General features: G+C 36.1%; 1 protein-coding gene across 5 annotated transcripts in view; it reads right to left on the reverse strand.

Moving 5' to 3' along the window:
• Sclt1 (sodium channel and clathrin linker 1) overlaps positions 1-22,836 on the reverse strand; it is a 183,094-nt gene that overhangs the window by 52,575 nt on the left and 107,683 nt on the right. For 4 of the 5 annotated variants that reach the window (XR_010051460.1, XM_063260768.1, XM_013140781.3 and 1 more), the window contains 4 exons: positions 11,604-11,702; positions 5,618-5,689; positions 2,090-2,164; positions 230-387 (listed from right to left, as the gene is read on the reverse strand). Coding sequence is in view for 4 of the 5 variants with exons in the window: in XM_063260768.1 (XP_063116838.1) it covers positions 230-387; positions 2,090-2,164; positions 5,618-5,689; positions 11,604-11,702 (404 nt within the window). In the remaining variant the exon portion in view is untranslated. The remainder of the gene's footprint in view (positions 1-229; positions 388-2,089; positions 2,165-5,617; positions 5,690-11,603; positions 11,703-22,836) is intronic. The other variant, XM_013140782.3, reaches the window with a different exon arrangement.

Here is a 22,836-nt window from a genome sequence, read left to right on the forward strand (position 1 = left end):
CACAAAGAAAACTTTACTGACTTTTCTTTTTATTATAGTACACGGAAAAACTCATACTGCAGAGAGACCATGTGAACTGAAACAATGTGGAACAGCAGTTTTATTCAATCCTCCTTCCTTATGAGATACACGGGATATATATACATATATAAGGTACCACGGTACTCTATGAATGTATGTACATGTATTTGGTACATACATACATACACAAAACCAAAAGAAAGCTTACCTAATTTCAAGTTGTTTTATTCTATTTTCTGCGCTTTTAAGTTTTAGCTCAAGATCATCTTTAGAACGCTCAGCAACCAGACATCTTTGGTGCATCTCTTCCAGTTTTCTGTAATCACTTTCGTTTCCTCTGCCTTCACGGTAAGTCTGCAGAAGAAGCTTATATGTATATTACCATAGAGAAGGAAACTATTTGAACAAAGTATGCAGTTCAGAAACTAAAACCAATGAGGAGAAATAACAAAACCATGATCATGTGTCCATCGGTTCCCACTGTAACATATTACAACACATCAATGATTACCTTTGGTTATTTCACATTTACAAAATAAAAAGCCAAAAATTAAAATATAAACTTATACAATAATTGAGATATATAGAAAAAACTTTATTTGGAAAAAACTATTCATATCCATTGTAAATTATTCAAATAATATAGAAGTATAAAGCAGCTGAGGGTGAAAATATAATCTGTATGTCAATTTAAACATAACTACTGGGTTTTTTGATGCATATCTTCAAGACAGTTATCTAATATTAAGAAAACCTCATGCTGTGGTACAAAGTGTAGTATCATTGGAAAACGACTCTAGAATCTCACTTTGGGTCACCTAGATATAATCTAGCTAAAAATGGAGACTCCCCTTCCCTAGCCATAGCTGTATCCCAGGTTAACTTCCCTTGAGGTTGTATTTCCTCTCACAGAACAAGGGCTGAAACACTGCTGGCCAAGAAACCTGTGACTTCCCCATTGTCAGAACCATGCTGTCACTCCTGTTCTACAGAAAGGCAGGGCATCAGAACTTCACCATTCCACCACTGGGATACAGCAGCACTGTCTTGGCATGCATGACTGTGGGACACTGAGAAACAGGAGCTGTGCCTTCTTTCTGTCCATTGCTTTTTTGCCTAAAGGTTTTGCATTTCCCCAGAAAAGCCTTAATCTGTGCTGGGTAATATTAAAAATTCAATCCAAACCCAGATGGATAGAGCAGCTTGAAATCTAAACTGAACCTATTTCACAGACACTCAGAAGGTTTGACCTTGCATGAGAGTGACACTATAAGGTCTTATTTTAAATACATACAATTTTTTTTCCCTACAAGTAGGACTGCATACCATGTTCTGCTTTATAATTATTGTTTTACTACCAATGATGGCATGATTTTTGATAACATGTATATGTCACATAATTTTTATGTTATGTACCTCACCTTTGAAAATCAAATTCTGATTCTATTATTTATTATTTTTTAAAACACTGGGCAAGTTACTTAACCTCTCTTTGAAAGTTTCTCATACAGCATCTAAAAGAGATGCTGTGTGTGTCCAATTTTCTTCTTTCTTTCTTCTCCCAAAGTATTTAAAAGATTGGTATATTTATTGCTAAAAAATATGTAGGACAGAAAGAAATTTTATAGTACTATATAGGTTTTTCCAAATACCACTGGGGTAAATATTTTTCCTAATTATTGTACTTTAAAAAGGTAAATATCATAGCAATGTTATAATTTTCTGTTTACATATACTTTTTGTATTTACAGATGGCCTTCAAAAAAAGAAAATACAGACAAAATGAAATTTACTATTGGGATGAAGTGTAAGCAAGAAACATAGCTAATTCATAAAATTTATACCCTTAAGTACAAAGTTTAAAGAATATGGCCAGATTTAGAAAGAAATGTGTGAAGGCAAAAGCAGTATTTAAATGGAGACTCTGAATATATTCCAAGGGAAAAAAAAACACTCACCAGGATAATACTTAGAAATATAAGGGTCGCTAGTAGATAGTGTGATGAAAGCAGATAGTAATGTTGAATATTTGTAGTTTTAGGTAGTTATATTTCCTTTCTCTTTTTACCTTTTCTAGTTCTTCTTCCAGAGCTTTTTTTTCCCTAATGCCTTGTTCAATTTGGCTTTGTTTTTCACCACATTCCTGTAAATTTAAACCATTAATACAAGTAAATATATATGGTAAAATCTTAAGGCAAATTATTTATTAATTACAGGAACACTGAAGTTATTTTATTAACAAAGTAGTCACCAACAACAAACCAAAACCAAACAAAGTGAATCTCTATCTCAAAGAGTTATTCCAAGGTATCAGGAGTTATTTCCAGTGATAATGTGCCAAGGGCTCTAATTAAGCAGACCAGGTAAGACACTCAGGTTGGATCAGTTAGGAAGAAAAAGTAAACAGAGCCACCATCTCATGTTATAGCTTTTCTTTTTATATGCTTTCATCAAGTTTTTCAAAAAGCAACTTAGAACAGGATAATGGCACAGTATCCTGAGGGATAATCTACGGCTTACAAAGTACAAAAGTACACAAATTCTAAAAATGTTTTTGTTTCTATTGCTTGATATTATTTATTGTTAATGTACCATCAATATACCAATCATTTTATGTATTTTAATGTCTCTTTGTACAGTTTTTAATGGGAGACTAAAAGTGTCAAGAATTTCTCACTCTCCAATGAGTTTGACATTTCAAAATCTGTAATAGGAATCTCCACTAAATATTCCTGGCACTGCGAATCTGACATTTCTAACACTTAACTGTCTTCTTTGTAAAAATAACCCAAGCATCCAGATTTCTTAATCTCAGATAGTAGTACCATTGTTGTTCCAAAATGTGAAGGTATTTGTCTTTGATTACATTCCTCCTTCCTCTTCTTGTTTCTCCTAAGTCCTCCTAATATGGCTTGCAACATACAGTATATATTGACAACACAGCTGGATCACACTTGTGGGTCTGACAAATGGCATTAAATAAAGGCATGTCATAACTATGCCACACAGCCCTCTCCATTGAGTCTACTGTATTATACGGACAAATGATGTCGAGTAAAAGAATGATTTATACGGGGTAGCAACGGTGAAACAAGAAAAGCCGAAATCTCTAAAGAGTTGTCATCATACTATTTCTACTAAAAATGAGCAACAATGAAGCAAAGATTAAAATTATTGTTTACCTTTCTAGATATACAGGTGTTTGCTAATCACCACTGACATACCTAATTTTGGAGGGAAATATGACAAAATGTGATAATAGAATTTTTTTTAAGGTCTCAAGAAATACTAAGAGCCAATGGTTTATACACTATGACCTCCCTATGTAATTGAAGCAGAAATCAACAATAAAAAGTCTAATCTCTGCATAGTGCTTAGAAATGAAAAAGAGACTTTAAGAAAATTCATGGATCTAGGAAAAGATCATGGTAAATGTTTCATTTTTCTTTTATATATTTGGGCATTTTATAATTAATCTTCTTCCCAAATATATATATTTGTTATAGATTGATAGCAATCTGTCATACAACAGAATTAAAAACTTGAGTATCTTAAGAGACAAACTATATCTAGGAGGAGAAATTAATGGCTGTTAGGTATATGGTGGTCCACCAAAGGAGGTATGTAATTTGTAAATGGCCTCTAGCTTTTTCTTTATGGTTTATTTGGAGAAAAAGATGGAAAAGAAAGAGAACAGAGAGATACCAAGAAGTGGTAGGGGGCAAAAAAGCTGAAAGGGCCTCTAGCCTTTCCTTAACCTGTTAAAAATTCTGCACTAACCTAAAATACAAATTTTTTCCCCTTCTCCAAGCATAGCTTAATTTTGCATTAGCCAAAGTTATGTTTAACTTCCTCTTAGACTTAATCTGTATGGTAAAGATTGCACAGTTGCTATTAAATGACAGAAAACAATAGTGGATACCATTATTAAGCTTGAGCCTACAGATCAGAATTTCTGAGAAAATTTGCTTTTCAAATTAAATGAAAATGTCTTCCTTCATATATGTTTTCTAACATATTTAACACTTTCAATTAGGCAGTCCAGTTTTCCTCACAGAATCAATATGACATCAGATAACGTTTCATATCCTTAGAAAAAATCACAATATGAAATAAAATTGTTTTACTATAAATTGTAAGATACACTTTTAAAAATTAAATCTTTCAAATTAACAAAAGTTGAGTATAATACCACTCTGGTTGTTACACACTTAACAATTATTTTTTAAAAAGACCTAGCCGGATGTAGCCAGTTCTTTTTCCTTTGGGAAAAAAGAGAACAAAAGTGCATGTCTTTGCAGAATTACAGTCCATTAAATGATCTTGGATGGGGGTATAGACACTATTATTTCTATTCTTTCACAGATGTGAGTCTTCTGATAACTAGCCCATGAAAGAGAACAGATAAAATAACAGGGTGACAGAAAACAAGCAAAACTGCCTAACAATAAAAATTAAACATGAATAATTAGCAACACTGCCATCCTGTTAATTTCACATAATTCCTACATCATTAAGACAAGTAACATTAAATAAACAAATAAAAACTAACACTGTTCCCAGTTCCATTATATTCAGGGCCAATACACAATGACTAAGTCTTAAAATGTACTCTGTGAAACACTGTGTTAAGCAATGGGGAACTTGAAAGAAGGGATAAGATTATTCTATTTTGTAATCTATTTGAAGAGATAAGATATTCATGAAAAGAGCAGGAGTACACGAGTGGGTGTACACTCAACAAATACACACACACACACACACATATATAGTGATATATTTCATTGCTGAGTTTTGTCATTGGTATGAAAAGTGATACAAAGATTCAGAAAATAGGAGTTCCTAAAGTTGTAAGTAACTTTTCACTTCTTAGAAATTCCTATACTTCTATTATCTTGTTAAGTTATTAAATTTCATTTCTTCAGGATAAATTTGTTTTCTAATACAATCTCTATTCACACAAGTACTCATTTTGTCTCCTATTTTGCCTCCTTATGTTTCAGTACAAACTGTTTTGAGGAAATTTTCCTTTTTTCCTTCTCACTCTGCTCCCTGTGAACCCATATAGTGTGTGTCTGTCTATCTACCCCAACTCGCTCATCTATACCCAAGTGTGGAAGGAATTGCCACTGGATGTCTTAATGGTATTCTATGTGTTCTCTGTGAAAAAGAAGCAATTATGGGCTGGGGATTTAGCTCAGCGGCTCAAGTGCTTGCCTGGTAAGCACGAAGTTATGAGTTCAATCCTTAGTACCCCCCCCCAATAAGTAATTACATTAACTATCATGGATGCTATCTTTCCTGGTAGACTAGACTGCAAAAAAAACCATATTTACCTGTGTTTTCATGTTTTTCTTAGCATCTAGTATAAGTCATAACTTGAGAAATGTATTTTGAATAAACAAATGCCCAGTAACATATATCTTGACTTTTAAAATAAGCAATATTTAAAAGAAAATAGTCTTCTCTTTCTTTCTTTCTTTTCTTGGTGTGTGTATGTGTGGTGCTTGTGATAGAACCCAGGGCCTTGTGCATGCTAGCCAAGCACTCTACCATTGAGCTACATCACAGTTTTCACCATAGGTTTCTAACACACCATTTGAAGAGCTGAAAGTTCTTCCATTAACTGAGAAATCTGTATGTGACATTGCATTTTGGCCTCTTCAACCTGTAAAAGAAGACACTGTAAATTATCTAAGTGACAAATAATGATTAACATCTGACAAAAATTTAGAATAATTTAAAAAAGCATTTGATAAAAATTTAGAATAACAATCCTATAATAATTTTATATAATAGTTAAATAAAGTTGTAACTTTTAGTGTATAAAAGATAAATAAGCATACAAGGTATCCAGTAACCAAGAATTTGTTGTGAGACTAGAGAGCAAAAAGAGTACTTCCAATATAATGTGTTTTTTAATCAATATTTTATCATTAGAATCAAAACCTAAAGTTTAAAATTTTAATTCATTTCTTTAATAATTAAAATATTCACCTATTAGTATAAAATACATTTTATAAAAATTAAGTGTATTCTCCACAACTAAACCAATCTTTTGAGAAGATTGGTATTATTTTGTATTTTTGTAAACCTCCTTAATGTCTGGCTGAATATAAGACAGCTAGACTCTCGTATCTGCTTCTGTGTTCAACCTGTTGTGTTTTACCAATTATGCAACTTCTGAAAAATGACACTGCACACTCACGAGAGTGAAAAAAGCAAAGCATTATATAATTATGAAAGTAGGTGTGATCTTGCAGAATCCCTGAACAATACTTTTGAAACTGTTGCCACAAAGCCAAGCAAGAGAAAAGTGGAGGAACTGAGGATGCAGCTCAGTGTCTGCCTGGCATGAGCAAGGCATGGAGTGGGAGAGGAAAGCAGATTCCCACGCTGAAAATGTAAATTCATACCTTTAAAGGCACTTTTGTTTTACAAATGCAAAGGCATTGTTATAATGCACATCAATCCTAGGATTAAGTAAATTGCACTTTAGGTCATCCTTATCTAAATTAACATATATCTGTCTTCAGAACCAGTATAATTTATGTGCAGAGTATGCTGAAGAATAAGTTATCTTAGGATGACTCCAATGACAATAATTTTTCCTAATAGCTATTTATGCTTTGAAAAAGGATTATGAATACTGATATCATCAGTAAATTTATATGATCCAAAAGTCCTTGGAAATTTTATAGCTCATAAAATTATAAAATACATTACTTTAAAACATACTATAAAATTTTTAGAACATTTATAGTACTGTTTTATACTTTACTTGGTTAATTAATATGAGTTATCTTTTCAAAGGCCTACCAAACAATGTATATGATTCTATTTTAGCTCTATTTAAGGTTATATAATTTGATGCTCAAGTTTCCCACAAAGTAAAGATTAGTATATTAGGGAACAATTGCTTCTGTCTGTGGGTCAGTAATAATACAGTTAAGAACACATTGAGTGTTTATGTGTTAGGTACTGTTTTTTTTTTTTTTAATTTTATTTAAGGAGAAAAAAGAAAAAAAAAACAGAAAAAGGGTACAAGTTATACAGAATTTCAGAAAAAAATAAACAGTAGGAAATCACTAGTTAATTACATACTGTCATCTTAGAAATAGTTGTTGAAGTTACAAAATTAAAGCATATAGAGGGGACTTTCAAACAGTGAGACTGCAAACAGTTTTGTTCAATAATCCAACAAAACTCAGTAATATGGTTATCTATCTTATACACTTAAATATATATGCAGTTATATCTTTTAGAGAACTTTCTTTTCCTTTCTTTTGTACAATGACAATTACACATTTTGGGTTTTATTACTCCCACAGTTCTTATTACTTTTTTTTTGAAGAAAGTAAAACCAAATGTGACATACCAGGACAGAGTCAGTCAAATCAAAAGGATGGACATAATACATAATGTAAAAGCAAAATACAAGGTGATCAACAATGATTACCATAATGCCTCTTGTTATCTTAAAAAGAATTGCCTATATCATAAGTTATAATAAAATTGAACAAAACATTAAAGAATAAGACCAATAAAACCAAAACATTGGAGACATTAGAGGACTCCAAAAGAAGACAATAGTCAACCAGAATGGGCGTCACAATGGATCTTACTGTCTTCATAGTTGTTGCCTAGACTTTCAAACTTGGTACTATCTAGCATAACAGAATAGAGGAAAATCAGTCAAAACAAGACGGTGAGAGCAATACAGAGTTTCAAATCAAGTTAATAGGAAAACAAAGTGGGTTACTATAATATATCCTGCTATTTTTTATTTATTTTTCCTTTAATTAAAAGGATAAAAATGAAAAAGTAGATAATAAAAAGGAGATTGAGATAAAAAAGAGGGCATAACAACAAAACAATGCATGTCAAAACATAGCCATTTAAGCAAAATAGTGTTTCACTACAAGATAATCTCGACATAATAGTAGTTACCATAGGGTCTCTTCCCTTAAAATCTTTGGGTATAACTTCGTATACTGTAGCATCAAACATATTAAGACAATGTAAAATCGTTCAAGAGAATGACAGTATTACAGGGTATTTAGAATCAACTAACAGAAAATAAACAATGGTTTTTGTATAATCTCCTTGTCTATAAAAGTTTTTGTTTATATTATCACATATAATAAAATCCAATAAGATACAACACGTTAAAACCAATGGAGACAGAAGAACAAAAGCTTGATGCGACTTCAAAACAAGAGGATATTAAATCAGCACTACCTATTATGATGTCTTGTTTTCTCTAAAATGGCTGTTCCTACAATCCAACCTTCTCTGCCTCATTTCTGCTGAGCTTTTTTTCTGTCACTAGTTGTCAGTTTGTCTTCTTCATTTCGTTTTCTGCTCCATTCATTGTGGCCGCTCTGCCACTTTTCTGGAATCTTGGTATTTTTCATTTTTAGAGTATCCTGCAGTAATCTCTGTAGAGTTGAATTGGTGGCTGCAAATTCCCCTAGTTCCTCTTTATCCTCAAAGCACCTTGTTTCTCCATTAATTTCTAGGGACAGTTGTGCAGGATATATCAATCTTGGCTGGAGGTTATTATCTTTCAAAGCTTGAATTATTTCCCCCCATGCTCTTCGTGATTTGATGGTTTGTGCTGAGAAGTCTGCTGTAATTCTGATGGGTGTTCCCTTGTAAGTGATCTTTTTCTTGTCTCTGATGGCTTTTAATATTCTGTTCTTATATTGGATTTCTGGAATTTTGATTATTACATGCCTAGGTGTAGCTCTGTTTGGGTTGTAGGTGGCTGGGGTCCTGTATGCCTCATACATCTGAGTATCTTTACCTTTTGCTAAATTAGGGAAATTCTCCTGGATTATTTCTGTGAATACCTTTTGTAGTTCATTTGTTTGAGTCCCTACTTCTTCTTTTATGTTCTTAATTCTTAAGTTATAGATCCTCTTGTCATCTTCTAGTCTTTGTATTATTGCTGTTTGTTTTCTTGTTATTTTTAAGAAGTTTTTCATTTCATGCTCCCAACCTTACAAATCTGTCCTCCAGTTCTGATAATCTATCCTTAGTTTCTTTCAAGCTGTTATGCCAGCTTTCAATAGAGTTTTTAGTTTCCTGGTAATCTCTGTGAACCTGCTTTACGTATTCTATGTTTTCTCTATTTTCTCCATCAAACAATTCTCCCCTTTTTTTCTGTTTCTCCATTCCACCATCTGTTTTTTTCTTGGGCAGTGCTTAGCATTTCTCTAACTATTCTACTTATTTCTTGCTTTATTTCATTAAATACTTCATTTTTGAACTCGTCTATGAGGCTCCGGAGATACTGTTTTATATCTATAGGTGCCGTGTCTGATATTGCATGTTTTCTGCCTTCATTCTCTTTTGCTTTTACCTTTCCTGGATCAGTGTTCTTAGGATTGGGGACTGAGGAGCCTTTCTTGTTGCTCCGTTTTCCCATATTTTTTGTTCCTTCCATGCAAGCATATGTAGGAGGCTTAGTTTTTTTTTTTTTTTTCTCTTTGTCTGTTAGTTTGTTTGGATCCGCTGACTAGGTGTTCCCACTCACTGCAGTATACTAGGGAGACACAGACCTGGACAGGCTCTGCTGGGCCCGCCCCTCCAGGTCAACCTACTGAATGTTTCACTGCTAGGGGTGCACCGCCAGGCACAGGGACCCAATTTGGGCTAGCCTACAGGATCTTAGTCCGCGGAGTCACCAGGCCAAAGCGCTCCCCACTGCTCCCGCTTGAGAGGGGAATATGCGACTAAACTTACTGCAGGGCTGTGTTCCGGCTAGTCTGCCTGTTCCCAGAATGTCCTCTGTTAGAGCCTCCTAGTGTATGAAAGGGTCCCCATTTCACTCACTGCAGATCGAGCCAGTCCCGCTCTCAATGCGTTTGGGCCGATTCCCGCTCTCAGAGCTTTGGCGTGCCTCTCTCCCTGCCGTGCGGATTGGGACGCAGTATCGGCAGCAGGAAATTCAAATCATGGCTTCCGATGGCGCGGGATCCAGCTTCCACACTGAGATTTTATCTGTTCCTGTTATAGCATCAGGATTGCATTTCCAGTTGGTTTCTCTCAGCTTACTTTGTTCCTGGGTCAGCAAGGTACATCTCCCCTAGCGTGGGACTCCTCAAATGGCACCGCTCCTGGATTCTAAGCTGGTAATCTCAGAGAGCCTCCGTGGCTGCTGTTATTTGTCCGCCATGTTCTCCCGATGTGTTAGGTACTGTTCAGAATGCCTTATGAGTATGCCACTCAGTCTTACAATGATCTCATGAAGTAGTTCTCATCTCCACTACAGATGGGCAAGTCTGAGTGTTGTACTGTAGATCCAGAATGCTCGCCATAGCCCTGCATGTTAAAGGCTTGATTCCCAGCAGGGCGTGATTACATAGTAGAACCTTTATGAAGTGGGGTGTAGTGGAAGATCTTCAGATTACTGGCTTCCTGCCCTTAAAGAGTACTTCTGCGTCACCCTTCCACTTCTGATCCAAGAGTTAAGTGGTTCTGCCACACTCTGCTGCTTCACTGTATGCCTAGAAGCAACGGGGCCACCAAATCATGCACTGAAAACTGAAACCATGATCCAGAATAAACTTCCTTTAATTACAAACTAATTATCTCAGGAATTTCTTATAGCAATGGAAAGCTAACACTGAAGTACAGAGAAATTAAGACAAACATTTTCAATATAAAAATTTTGATTTTTATAAACGTAGTCATGCCGGTCTTTCACATAATTTTTAAAATGTGTTCTGTGTGTAAAACTGAGAGGAAAGTTGAGGGTTTATGACAAATATAAAGTGTATATTTTGAAACATTTTACAACAATGATAGTAAGTTCGGCTGAATTAAAGCACTGATATTTTTTGAAAAGAGAACTCTTGAAGCCGATAGTATATCACGTGTTTCCTAGGGTTAGTATCTGATGAAAAAATATAAATCCCTATTGTATAGAATAAATACATATGGCTGTGAGGTATTTTACTGTGGTTGAGGTTTTAAGTTGATACAGAGACTAATATCCCTCTCTTACTCTAACGTCATTTTAATTATGTAAACAATTCTTTCTATATAACTTTTAAGAGTAGTGGGGATGTTCACTGACCAAACTATAAGGTACATTAACAAGAAACGGAAACAGGAAAGGCCAAGAATGGTGCTAGTCATGATTCAAACTCAAAAATAAACCATGTTTTATTTTTTCAAAAATTGTATTTATTTGAGAACTGAGATACAAGCATTTTCATACTTAAAAAAGCACTGTCATATTTTATAGCCAGAACAGAAATATGTAAAAATTTTTTCATAGTATATAATATATACATATATATCTTGTTGGTTTATTAACCAACCTATTTGAAATTTTACACACTTAGAAATTTTAAAACCTATTTGAAATTTTACACACTTAGAAATATAAAATACAAAAGTCTCCCATTCTGGTTAATTATTAACCAGGATACTATAACATGATTCATATTAATGATTTAATAGTCTTATGAATATGCACACATGTATTTTAAATTAAAACTGTTAAGGTAGTATTTAGTCTTTAGTTGGAACTTAAAATATGAATTGTAAATATAATTAAAGACCCTTACTTCTTTCTTGGTCCTTATGGTAGAATCTTGTATGAACTGAGACAATGTTTCTTTCATTTTCTCTATATCTTCTTCTCTTTGCTTCTTCTCAAGCAGAGCCTTCAGAAAAAAACATTTCATGTTACAGATCACATCATTATTAGTAAACATAACTCATTTAAAAAGTTAGCCAACTTTTTTTCTAAGTTTTTTGTTTGTTTTTGTTTTTGTACCAGGGATCAAACCAAGGTCCTTGTGCTTGCCAGGCATGCACTTGTGCCTCTGAGTTATATCTCCGGCTAGCTAACTTTTTTAAGTTGGCATCTCTCTCTAAATTTCTGTGACATCTGTGCTTGGACTTGCCTTTTCATGAAACATACTTAATTTTCATAACCACATCTACCATGGTCCTAATTCCTTTTTTCCTTCATATTTGAGATTGAACCTAGGGCCTCCAAAATCAAGCACTCTACAACTGAGCTATATCCTTGCCCCAGAATTCTGAAGTCAGTCTTGCTACATTATCCAGGCCGTGCCCCAGCTTGTGTTCCTCTTGCCTCAGCTCCCCGAATAGGTAGGATTATAGATGTGCACCAACACACAGCACCCAGATTTTAAAAAATTATTTTTCTTTGGCATTTATTTCAGCCAGTATTGCCATCAATCTAATCGCTATACATTTTAGAACTAGTTTTGAATTTTCCTTTTCTTTCAAGTCTCTGTACAAAATGAGTCATCATATCTAGGTTTGATTTTCTTGGGACCACTGAAGATTCAGTTCTTGGTTTGCTTCTCTATGTCCACCCATGGACAATCTAATTAAATATACTGATTTTAAATATCACTTCAATGCTGACAACTTCCAAATTTACATCTTTAATCAAAACACCTGAGGTAGGAACTCCTGTAATTAGGTCAGACTGAATCTCTTTCTTTCTATTTACAGTGAGTGATCCTATTTTCTACCTGAACATCTCCCAAAGACCATCCACATTCTCATCTGGTTTTTAAAATTGTTTTGAGGAATATCATGGTGGTGTAGAGGAAGCAGCATTCACAGAGAGCTTGGAGATACTCACCACGTTTATTCAGCCTGCAGCTATAAGAGATGGTAGAGACAAAAAAACACTAGAATACAACTTGAATAGGCTAGCCGAGTTGAAATGCCAAAAAAATGAAAAGTTAGGGTAAGAAGTGAAGCTCCCTCTTGACCTGGGTGCTGCTCCCAGCTAGGTTCAGGTGCAGGCACAGTGCCATTGTGTAACAGGAAGCTGGGGTGGGGGCAGAGGCTGTAGCTGGGCACTTAACTCACATCCACTGCTGCAGAGCCAGCCCAACCACATCGTTCTCCCTCTGGGACATGATGCAGAGTGTGTGATAACAGCAGGAAAGTGCTTCTCCATCGTTGGGCTCTGTTCCCAGGGCAAGTCCAGAGACCAAGCCATTCTGAGGATTGAGTTAGGGCTATAAGAGGTGAAAGATAGAATGGACAGAGATGGTTTGGATTTCTGCCTCTTTGGCACTGGCATAGAGGAAATAACTACCAAAGAGAAACCCACAGATCAGGGCCGCTGGGACACAGGCACAGGAGGTAGAGAGAAATAGCCATGCTCATTCCTTTCCCTGGAGCCACTAAAGTCACAGGGTATCAGGGAGCTGAGACAAGGGATTTCCAGGGATGGAGAGAGGACAAGGTGGAGCATCCTATAAGGTTGAGGCTGGCTGAGAACCTTGGGTAAATGTCTGGCCACTGAGCCAGAGAACGGAAGAGGTCCCCAAACATGGTGGGCTAAAAACAGTGGCAACAAAGACTGGGCAGGGACACTAATCCCAAGCAACAGGACAGGACAACCCCTCCCCTTATTTCTTTTTCTTTTATGGTTGACCTCGTTGCCTCTTTATCAGTAATTTGTTTATATGGGTGTATCTGTGAGTTACTGTTTTTCTGCTGTCTCTGCCACAGGGACCCTGGCAAGGCAGCCAGCCAGCCACACTCTATCTCATCCCGCCCTGCAACAAGTAGTGGGTGGCACAAACAGTGAGCTGGCCAAGGCAGCTGTGGCTGCGGGGCAGCTGTGGTGAAGAGCAAGACCCTTCCTCGCCTCAAGATGCCTCCATGCAGCAAGAGCAACACCTTGAGAGACGGATGCGGGATTTAAGCAGCCTTGTGCCGCATCCAGCAACAAGGAGGAGGTCGACGCTGCCCCACAGAAGGGGTGAGCACAGTGGGATTGAGCAGCCTTGGGTGACAGTGGCAGGAGAGAGTCAGCTGACAGCACCCCACCCTACCCTGTGCTGTAACACACTGTGCAAAGGAGAGAGATGTGTGAGTGGACAAGGAAAACCCGAGGCTGTGCAAAGACTAGGAGGAGCCCACAATGCACAGGACTGGGAGCAGCCTCAACTGGGAGAGAGACCCAGAGACCAAAGCGGTAAGCAGTGGACAGGCTGCCGAGGGACAGACAGATGGTTACTGGCTGAAGGCTCGGGCCCCAGTCCTCCACCTCTGAAACCCAAGATCTGCCTCACTTCCAGCACCCACGTGCTGCAGGCCTGGGGGACTGCCCAGCAGTTTTGCGCTGCCTCAGATACTACCACAACTGTGGATATCGGAGGAATTTTATTTATTTTTTTCTTTGTTTTGTTTTGCATTTTTAAAATTTTATTTAGGGCTTTATCTTTCTTTTTGTTCTGTTCTACTCATCTTCCTTCTCCCTTTCCTCAGCTATTTCTCTTGATTTTATGATATTTTCACTTGAGTAAACACTATTTCTAATCTTTCTGGTTCACTTCAATGATATCTTGCTTATTCCTTCACTCTTTCTCTCCTGCCCTCTCCTCTAGTTTCCCAAAGTTTGTACGATCAACTTTTGTTTTCCAAGCTTGCTTATATTGTATTTCTCCTCATTTATTGATCTGATTTGTCCGTTACCCCTTTTATATTTCCCCATCAGAATAAAACCACTCTACAAAGGGGAAACTCTTAGTTCCTGATCTATGTTGGATTTAGTTCAATGATAGATTATGTCCCTATGGCTAAAGGGATCAAATTAATAGTAACCATAGTTTGTCAGTTTCTAAGCTGTGCTTGATGTTATTGTAGCTAATTGTACTACTTTGCAGGATGTCATACCCATTGTAATCAGTTGTTCTCCCTTCTATAACAACTCAGTGATTGTCTAGGGGTAATAATCATTTCATACTCTGGTAGGAAAGGACTGGGTACTGAGCCAAATGTATAGCACCATCTCATCCTTAACAAATTGGGAACACAGGATCTTGAGACAGATAAAAAACCAAGAACCTTTTACACCTGGAAAAAATCTGCAAACAGACATTTCTAAGGCAGCTTTGATATCAGTGATAAAGCTATTTACTAAAAGAAATTTACAAGCATCAACACAAAAAACCAAAATAAAGTAAAAAAATAACCAGATACAGAAGCAAAATACAATCCCAGACCTTTGCATACCCAGGAGAAGTTGAGGGGACAAAAAGTGGAGGAAAATGGAAGCAACCCATCTGGAATTTCTGAAATGATGGTAGCATAAGTTCAAACAGTAGGTGCATGAAACTGTAGAGGAAATCAGATCAGAAATAACCTCCCAAGTAAAACAAGAGATGATGACAATAATGACTTACTTAGCAAATATAAAGTAGACATAAAAAAGGAGCACAGGAAAATAATGGAAACCATGAATGCCCGACACAGGAAAGAAATGGAATCAAATAGAAAAACAGAAAGTAAAAATTCCATTAAAAGTGTGCAAAATCTCATGAATGAAAGTGAAGACACAATATCAGACCTAGCAGATAGGATCACATCTAGCGATCATGAAAAAAGATCTTTTAAAAACAGCAAGGGATCATGAAAAAACAATTTACCAGCTGCAAGCTGATGCAAAGAATAACAACATATTATTGATCAGAGTCAATGAAAGGGCAGGAGCCAGCACAAATGACAGAAAAAAACCTGTTCACAGAAACAATGGCAGAAACTTCTCAAGCATGAAAAAAGAATTTGAAATATAGACAAGTGAGAAATTCAAAACTGCAATTAGCCATGACCAAAACAAATCTATGCCAAGGCATAGAATAATCAAGATTCCAGAAATTCACTATAAGAAGAGAGTATTGGGGCTGCGGATTTAGCTCAGAGGCATAAACACCTGCCTTGCAAGCAGATAGTCGTGAATTCAGTCCCCGGTACCGATTAAAAGGAAAAAGACAAAAAAAAAAAAAAAAAGTATTAAAAACTATTAGAAAGAAATAAACAATCAACTATACAGGAAAGCCCATAAGAAATACAGCAGATTTTTCAACAGAAATCCTTAAGTTAAGGAAAGCTTGGGGGCAAGCATTCCAATTTCTGAAATAACTTCCAATCCAGAATGACATACTTTGTAGAACTAACTTTCTGAATTAATGAGAAATAAAATCATTCCAAGGCAAAGAACAACTGAAGAAATTAATGGCCATCAAAATAGTTCTATAGAATCTTCTGAAAGATATTCTAGAAATAGATAACAATGTCCACAATTTCAAGTACATCAATAGAAAGAAGCCACCAGGCAAGGCAAACAGCTAAACAGAAGGAAAGACAAGGAATGAACAGCAGAAAATGATATGACAAGGACTGACTAATAGATATCAGTTATAATCATCAATGTAAATGGTCTCAATTCACTAATCAGAAGAAACAGACTCACACAATGGATTAAGGAACAAGATCCAACATTATTCTGCAAACAAGAAATACATTTAACTCAAAAAGAAATCCGCAGACTAAAAGTCAAAGGATGGAAAACAATACTCCATGCAACAGGAACTCAGAAAAAAGCAGGTATAGCTATTCTATTTGTAGATAATGTAAACTTCAAAACAATATTGAACAAAAGAGATAAAAAAAGGTTACTATAGTGCTGCTAAAGGAAGACTCCCAAGAAAAATACATAATAATCATGAATGTATATGCATCAAATATGGAGCACTCAACTATATAAAACAACTATTAATGGATACACAAAATCAAATAAGCACTAACACAGTTGTAACCTCAGTACCCCACTGTCACAAACACATCAACTAGACAAAAACTCAACAAAGAAATATCTGACTTGAACCAAATTTGTGAATCAGTGGACTTAGTAGATGTCTATATTGTTCCACCTTACAACATCAGAATGTACATTCTTCTTGGCCGCACTTGGGATGTTGTGTAAAATAAACCACATAATAGCCATGTTTTTAAAAAAAATTTATTTGAAGAAAGACTAAACAAAATAGAAACTAGGTAGAAATAATACACACATTCAGAGAAAAAAATAAACAGTAAGAAATCACTAGTTGATGTTTACTTATTGTCGTTTCACAAATAGTTGTTCAAGATACAAAAATGGAACATATAAAGTGGAAATTCAAACAGTGAGACTGCAAACAGTTCTGTTCAACTGTCCAACAAAAACTTAGTAACATTGTTGTCAATCCTATACACTTAAGCATACATGCAGTTATCCATATCTTCAATTATGTTGAGAGTGAATAAACCCAAGCAGGCTAATATCACTCTGAACAAAGAATAATACTATTGCTGGGTTTCACATTATGACACTCCAGGATCAGCACTGGGTATTTTAGTGTCTCTTTTTCTTCAAAGTATCTGTTCATTTCATCATGTGTCATAAGATCAGTTCTCATAAACTGTTGATAGATTCTACACATGCATGAGTCTTAACATGTATTTCTATCCTTTCTATATTAGAGGGAGAAACAAAAAAAAAGCAAGACAAAAACAAAACATATTCCTATAAACACATGAAATGAAATAAACATATAAGACCATTGTACAAAGAATTCTACCATGGTTCTTGTGTTGTCTTTTGTTATCTCAAATAGAACTGGCTATATCATCAGACATAGTATAATAGAATATATCAGTACATAACAGTATTAAGAAAAACACAACTTTGTATACAGTATAGAACTTCAAACACCAGCAGCTATCAAACCAGAATGTGTATCATAGTCTTGTCATCTTCAGTGTAGTTGCATATACTCTCAGACTTGATACTATCAATCATGTCAGTTTTGAATAAAATCTTCTCTGCCTTATTTCTGTTATGCTCTTTTTTTTACCATCAGTTGTCTGCTTATCTTCTTCATTCTGTTTTCTGCTCCACTCATTGAGGCCTCTCTGCCACTGTTCCTGGAATCCTAGTACTTTTTTCTCTCTCTAGAATGCCCTGTAGTATTCTCTGCAGAGCTGGCTTGGTGGTTGTGAATTTCCCAAGTTCCTCTTTGTCTTGGAAGCATCTTGTTTCTCCATTAATTTTTAGAGATAGTTTAGCAGGGTATATCTATCTGAGATGGAGGTTATTTTCTTTCAGGGCTTGGAATATTTCGCTCTAGGCTCTTCTTGACTTCATGGTCTGTGTCGAGAAGTCTGCCATTATTCTGATGGGCCTTTCTCTGTAGGTGATCTGTTTCTTGTCTCTAACAGCTTTTAATATTCTGTTCTTATATTGAATTTCTGGGATCTTGATCATCATATGCCTGGGTATAGCTCTGTTTTGGTTGTTGGTGGCTGGAGTTCTGTATGCCTAATATATCAGACTATCATTTCCTTTTCCTATGTTTGGGAAGTTTTCCTTAATTATTTCTGTGAATAACCTTTGTAGTTCCTTTGTTTATACCCCTGCTTCTTTATTCACATTTTTCATTCTCAAGTTATAGATCCTCTTGTTGTCTTCTAGCCTTTGTATTGTTACTGCTTGTTTCCTTGTTATTTTTAAAAAGTCTTCCCTTTCATACTCCCACATTGCAAAATTGTCCTCCAGTTTGGATAACCTAGCCTTAGTTTCTTTCAAGCTGATTTGCCATCTTTCCATGGAATTTTTAATTTCATGGTGATCTCTTTGAATCTGTTTTATGTATTCTATATTTTGCTTATATTCTTCATCAAATGGTTCTCTCCTTTGTTTGAGTTCCTCCCTTCTTTCTGGCTGTGTCTGCTTGAGGGGTGCTTAGTATCTCTTTTATTAATCTTCCTATATCTTGCTTTACTTGGCTAAATATTTCACTTTTGAACTCGTCTATGAGGTCCCGAAGATATCTCTTTATGTCCACTGGTGCTTTGTCTGATATTGCATGTTTGCTGTTCTCATTCTCCTTTGTATTTACCTGTCCTGGGGCAATGCTCTCAGGGTTGGGACCTGGGGACTTTTTGTTGTTGCTTCTTCTTTCCATCTTTTTTGTTTCTTCCAGGAGGCCCCAGTTTGTTTCTTTGTTGGTTACAATTCTTCTGAAGCAAGCTGGCTAGATGACCCTTCCCACTGCCATGTGCTAGTGAGTTGCTGATGGGACAGCATATGCTGGCCCCTCCCCTCCGGATCAGTCAAGCTGCTGTGGCCTGCACTGTATTACTGTGTGCTGCCTCCCTTCTGGGTCAGTCAAGCTGCTGTGGCTTGCACTGTATTTCTTTGCACCGCCTCCCCTCCAGGTCAGTCAAGGTACTGTGGCCTGCACTGACAGTTAAACTTCTGAGGCTTCACTGGGTTAGTGTGGTTAGTGTGCACCACCACTGTAGGGACTTGATTTTGGATAACCTATTGGGTTTCAGCCAGGTCACAGGACCCAAGGCCTAGCTTACTCCACCAATCCCGTTCGGGAAGGGAACAACTGACTGAAGTCATTGCTGCCCCTTGTATTTGCCAGTCCTGCCCGATCCCAGAATGTCGTCTGCCGGAGCCCCCCTTTCTATGGAATGGCTCCACTCCCGTCACTCACCACAGGTTGATGTAGGTACCCTGCCAACTCAGCTCTCCATTTGGCTTGCCAACCCCCAAACTCAATGTAACTGCATCTCCAGTGAGTCGAAGTGGTGGGACCTCAGACAGCTTAGCAAGTCATGGCGGGACCTTGGCAAGTCACAGTGGAACCTCAGATGGTTGGCCAGTCGCCCGTTGTGGTGGGAAAATTGAACCTTTAGCTGTTCCAATAATAGCACTGGGACTGTATGTTTGGTTGGTTTTTCCTCACCTTAATTTCTTCTTGGGACAAGAGAATTCATCTCCCTCTGTTTGGGACTCCCAATGCTGTATTACGTTGAATTCTAAATTGACTATCTCAGGGAGCCTCTGTAGCCAGTTGTTATCTATTTGCCATCTTTGTTCCTTTCCTAATAGCCATGTTTAAACAAATGCAAAGGAACTGAAATTATCCCATGCATATTATCTGACTGCAGTGCAATCAAATTGGAAGTCAATGACAAAAGAAACCACAGAAACTCCACAAACACATGGAAATTATATAATACATTATTGAACAACTAATGGGTCACAAATGAAATTAAAGTAGAAATTAAACAGTATCTACAACTAAATTATAATGCTGATACAACATTTTGGGACTTATGGGATACAGTGAAAACAGTCCAAAGAAGAAAAGTTACAGAAGTCTCATATCAGGAAAATAGAATATAGTCAAATAAAGAACCCACTAATGAATCTCAAACTTCTAGAAAACGATGAGCAAGTCAAGGCCAAGTCTCATATCAGAGAAGAAATTATAAAGATCGAAGCAGAAATTAATGCAATTGAGACTAAAAAACAACACAAAGAGTCAATGAATCAAAAAGATGATTCTTTGAATGACTGAATAAAATTGATAAACTCTTAGCCAATCTTATCAAAAAAAGCAGGTTGGGGATATAGCTCAGTGGCACAGCATTTACCCAGTAAGTACAAGGTTGTGAGTTTCATCCCTGGTACCAAAAAAAAAGAAAGGAAGAAAAGACTCATTTTTATACAATTAGGAATGAGGAATTAGAAGAGTGATATCACAGTTGCTGCAAAAATCCAGAAGATCATCAACATCCACCTAGAGAATCTGTACTCTGATGATGGAAAACTTAGAAGAAACAGACTGCGAAATACATATGAACTACTAAAGCTGAATCAAGATATAAAAGTTCTAAATAAACCAATATCAGTCAAAGAAATTGAAAATGTAATTAAAAACCTGCTAACAAACAAAAGCCCAGGTCCTGATGAATCCACTGCTGAATGCTACAAGAAAATTAGAGAAGATCTAATTCCATTACTCCTCAAATTTTTTAATGAAATTGAAACTGAAGCTATACTCCCAAACTCATTCCTGGAAGCAAGCGTTACCCTGATACCAAAAAAATAGAGAACTACAGGCCAATTTCCCTAATGAACATAGATGCAAAAATGCTCAGAAAGGGGGATTTAGCTCAGCGGCATAAGCACCTGCCTTGTGAGCAGGCGGTCATGAATTTGATCTCCGGTATGGGTAAAAAAAAACAAAAAACAAAAAATGCTCAGTAACATAACAAAAAGGATTAACCATACTCTGTTTGATAAACTAATAAAAACTTAGTAGTACAGTTATCTATTTCTAAATAAAAAAAAAGAAGGATTAACCCCAAGGATGCAAGGATGGTTCAAAATAAGTAAATCAATAAATGTAATATACCATACACATACAAAGACAAAGACAAAAACCACATGATCACTTCAATAGATGCAAAAAAAGTATTTGACAAATTCCAACATGCATTCATGATAAAAACCCTAAAGAAAATCAGAATAGATGGTCTTTATCTCAATCTGATAAAACCCACCTATGACAAACCAACAGTGAACATTATATTAAGTGATCAAAACCTAAAAGTTTTCACTTTAAAATCAAGAACAAGACAGGGGTGTCCACTGTCATCACTCCTATTCAACAGAGTTCTGGAAACATTAACCAGAGCAATTAGACATGAGAAAGAGAAAGAAGGAATATAGAAAAGGAAGAATTTAAATTACCATTATTTGCAGATACGATATTCTACATAGAAGATCCTAAAACCTCCATCAAAAGACTTCTAGATTTAATAACCTGATTCAGTAGTGTAGCAGGATACAAATTCAAAACTTAAAAATCAATAGCTTTCCTGTACACAAATAACAAACTCATGAAGAAAAAATCAGGGAAACTACCTTTCACAATAGCCACAAAAATGATGAAATTATTTTTACTTAGGAATCAATCTGAGAAAGGAAGCAAAAAATCTCTACATTAAAAATATACCCCTCTGAAAAAAGGAGATCAAAGAGGATATCAGAAAATGGAAAGATATCCCTTGTTCTTGGGTAGGAAGAACCAATATAGTGAAAATGATCATACTCCTAAAACTGACATGCAGATTTAATGCATACCCAATCAAAATACCACTAGCATATCTTGCACAACTAGAGAAAATATTCTTAAAATTCACTTGGAACCAGAAGAGATCTGTAATAGCAAAATTAATTCTAGGCAGCAAAGACATTGCAATCCTTGACTTTAAATAATATTACAGACGTGATAAAAACAGCATGGTACTGGCAAAAAAAAAAAAAAAAGAGGACTGAGGACCAGTGAAACATAACAGAAGATGCAGAAACAACTCCAAATGCACTCAGCCACATGATCTTTGAGTAAGGGGCCAAACACATCCAATGGAAGAAAGAGCTCTGTGTTTAATAAATGATGCTGGAAAAACTGGCTTTCTCCATGCTAGACCCATGTTCATTATCATGCAGCAAACTAAAATAAAAATGCATCCAAGGTCGAAATATTAAAACAGAAACATTAATTCTGCTGGGAGATAGGATAGAACTCTTGAAGACCTAGCCTTATGAACAAAACCCCACTACACAGAAAATATCACAAAGAATCAACAACAGGCATCTCATCCTATTAAAAAGCTTTTCCACAACAAAAGAAATCACCAACAGAATGAAAAGATAACCTACAAAGTGTGAAAAAATTTTTGTCAACTGTTCTTCAGACAAAGGAGTAGTATCTAGAACATATAAAGAACTGGAAAAAAATCAGAGCACTCAAATTCAAAGACCCAATTCAAAAATTAGCATTAGAAATGAATAGACACTTCTCAGATGTATGAAAAAATGCTCAACAAAATTAGAATAACACTGAGATTCTATCTCACCCGAGAAAGAATGGATATTTTCAAGAAAACAACAGGTAACAAAAGCTGACTCTTAGAGAGCGTACCTTTTGCACTCTCAGGCAGAAGAGCCTGTTGTGTCTTGGTGACATAAAGTAAGTGGTAGTTTATGTTCTCCCATGTGGGCTACCCAGGAGTGGGGGCTCCTGAAGATAGATGGCAGCCCAGAGTGGCATTAGCTCTACCTCCTGCAGAGTCTACCAAGATAAAGGGAGGTTCTGAGCTGGCTCTCTG

The sequence above is a fragment of the Cavia porcellus genome, unplaced genomic scaffold (assembly GCF_034190915.1).
Source record: "Cavia porcellus strain 051 isolate PalLab524CR breed Dunkin Hartley unplaced genomic scaffold, mCavPor4.1 scaffold_14, whole genome shotgun sequence".
Taxonomy (NCBI): domain Eukaryota; kingdom Metazoa; phylum Chordata; class Mammalia; order Rodentia; family Caviidae; genus Cavia; species Cavia porcellus.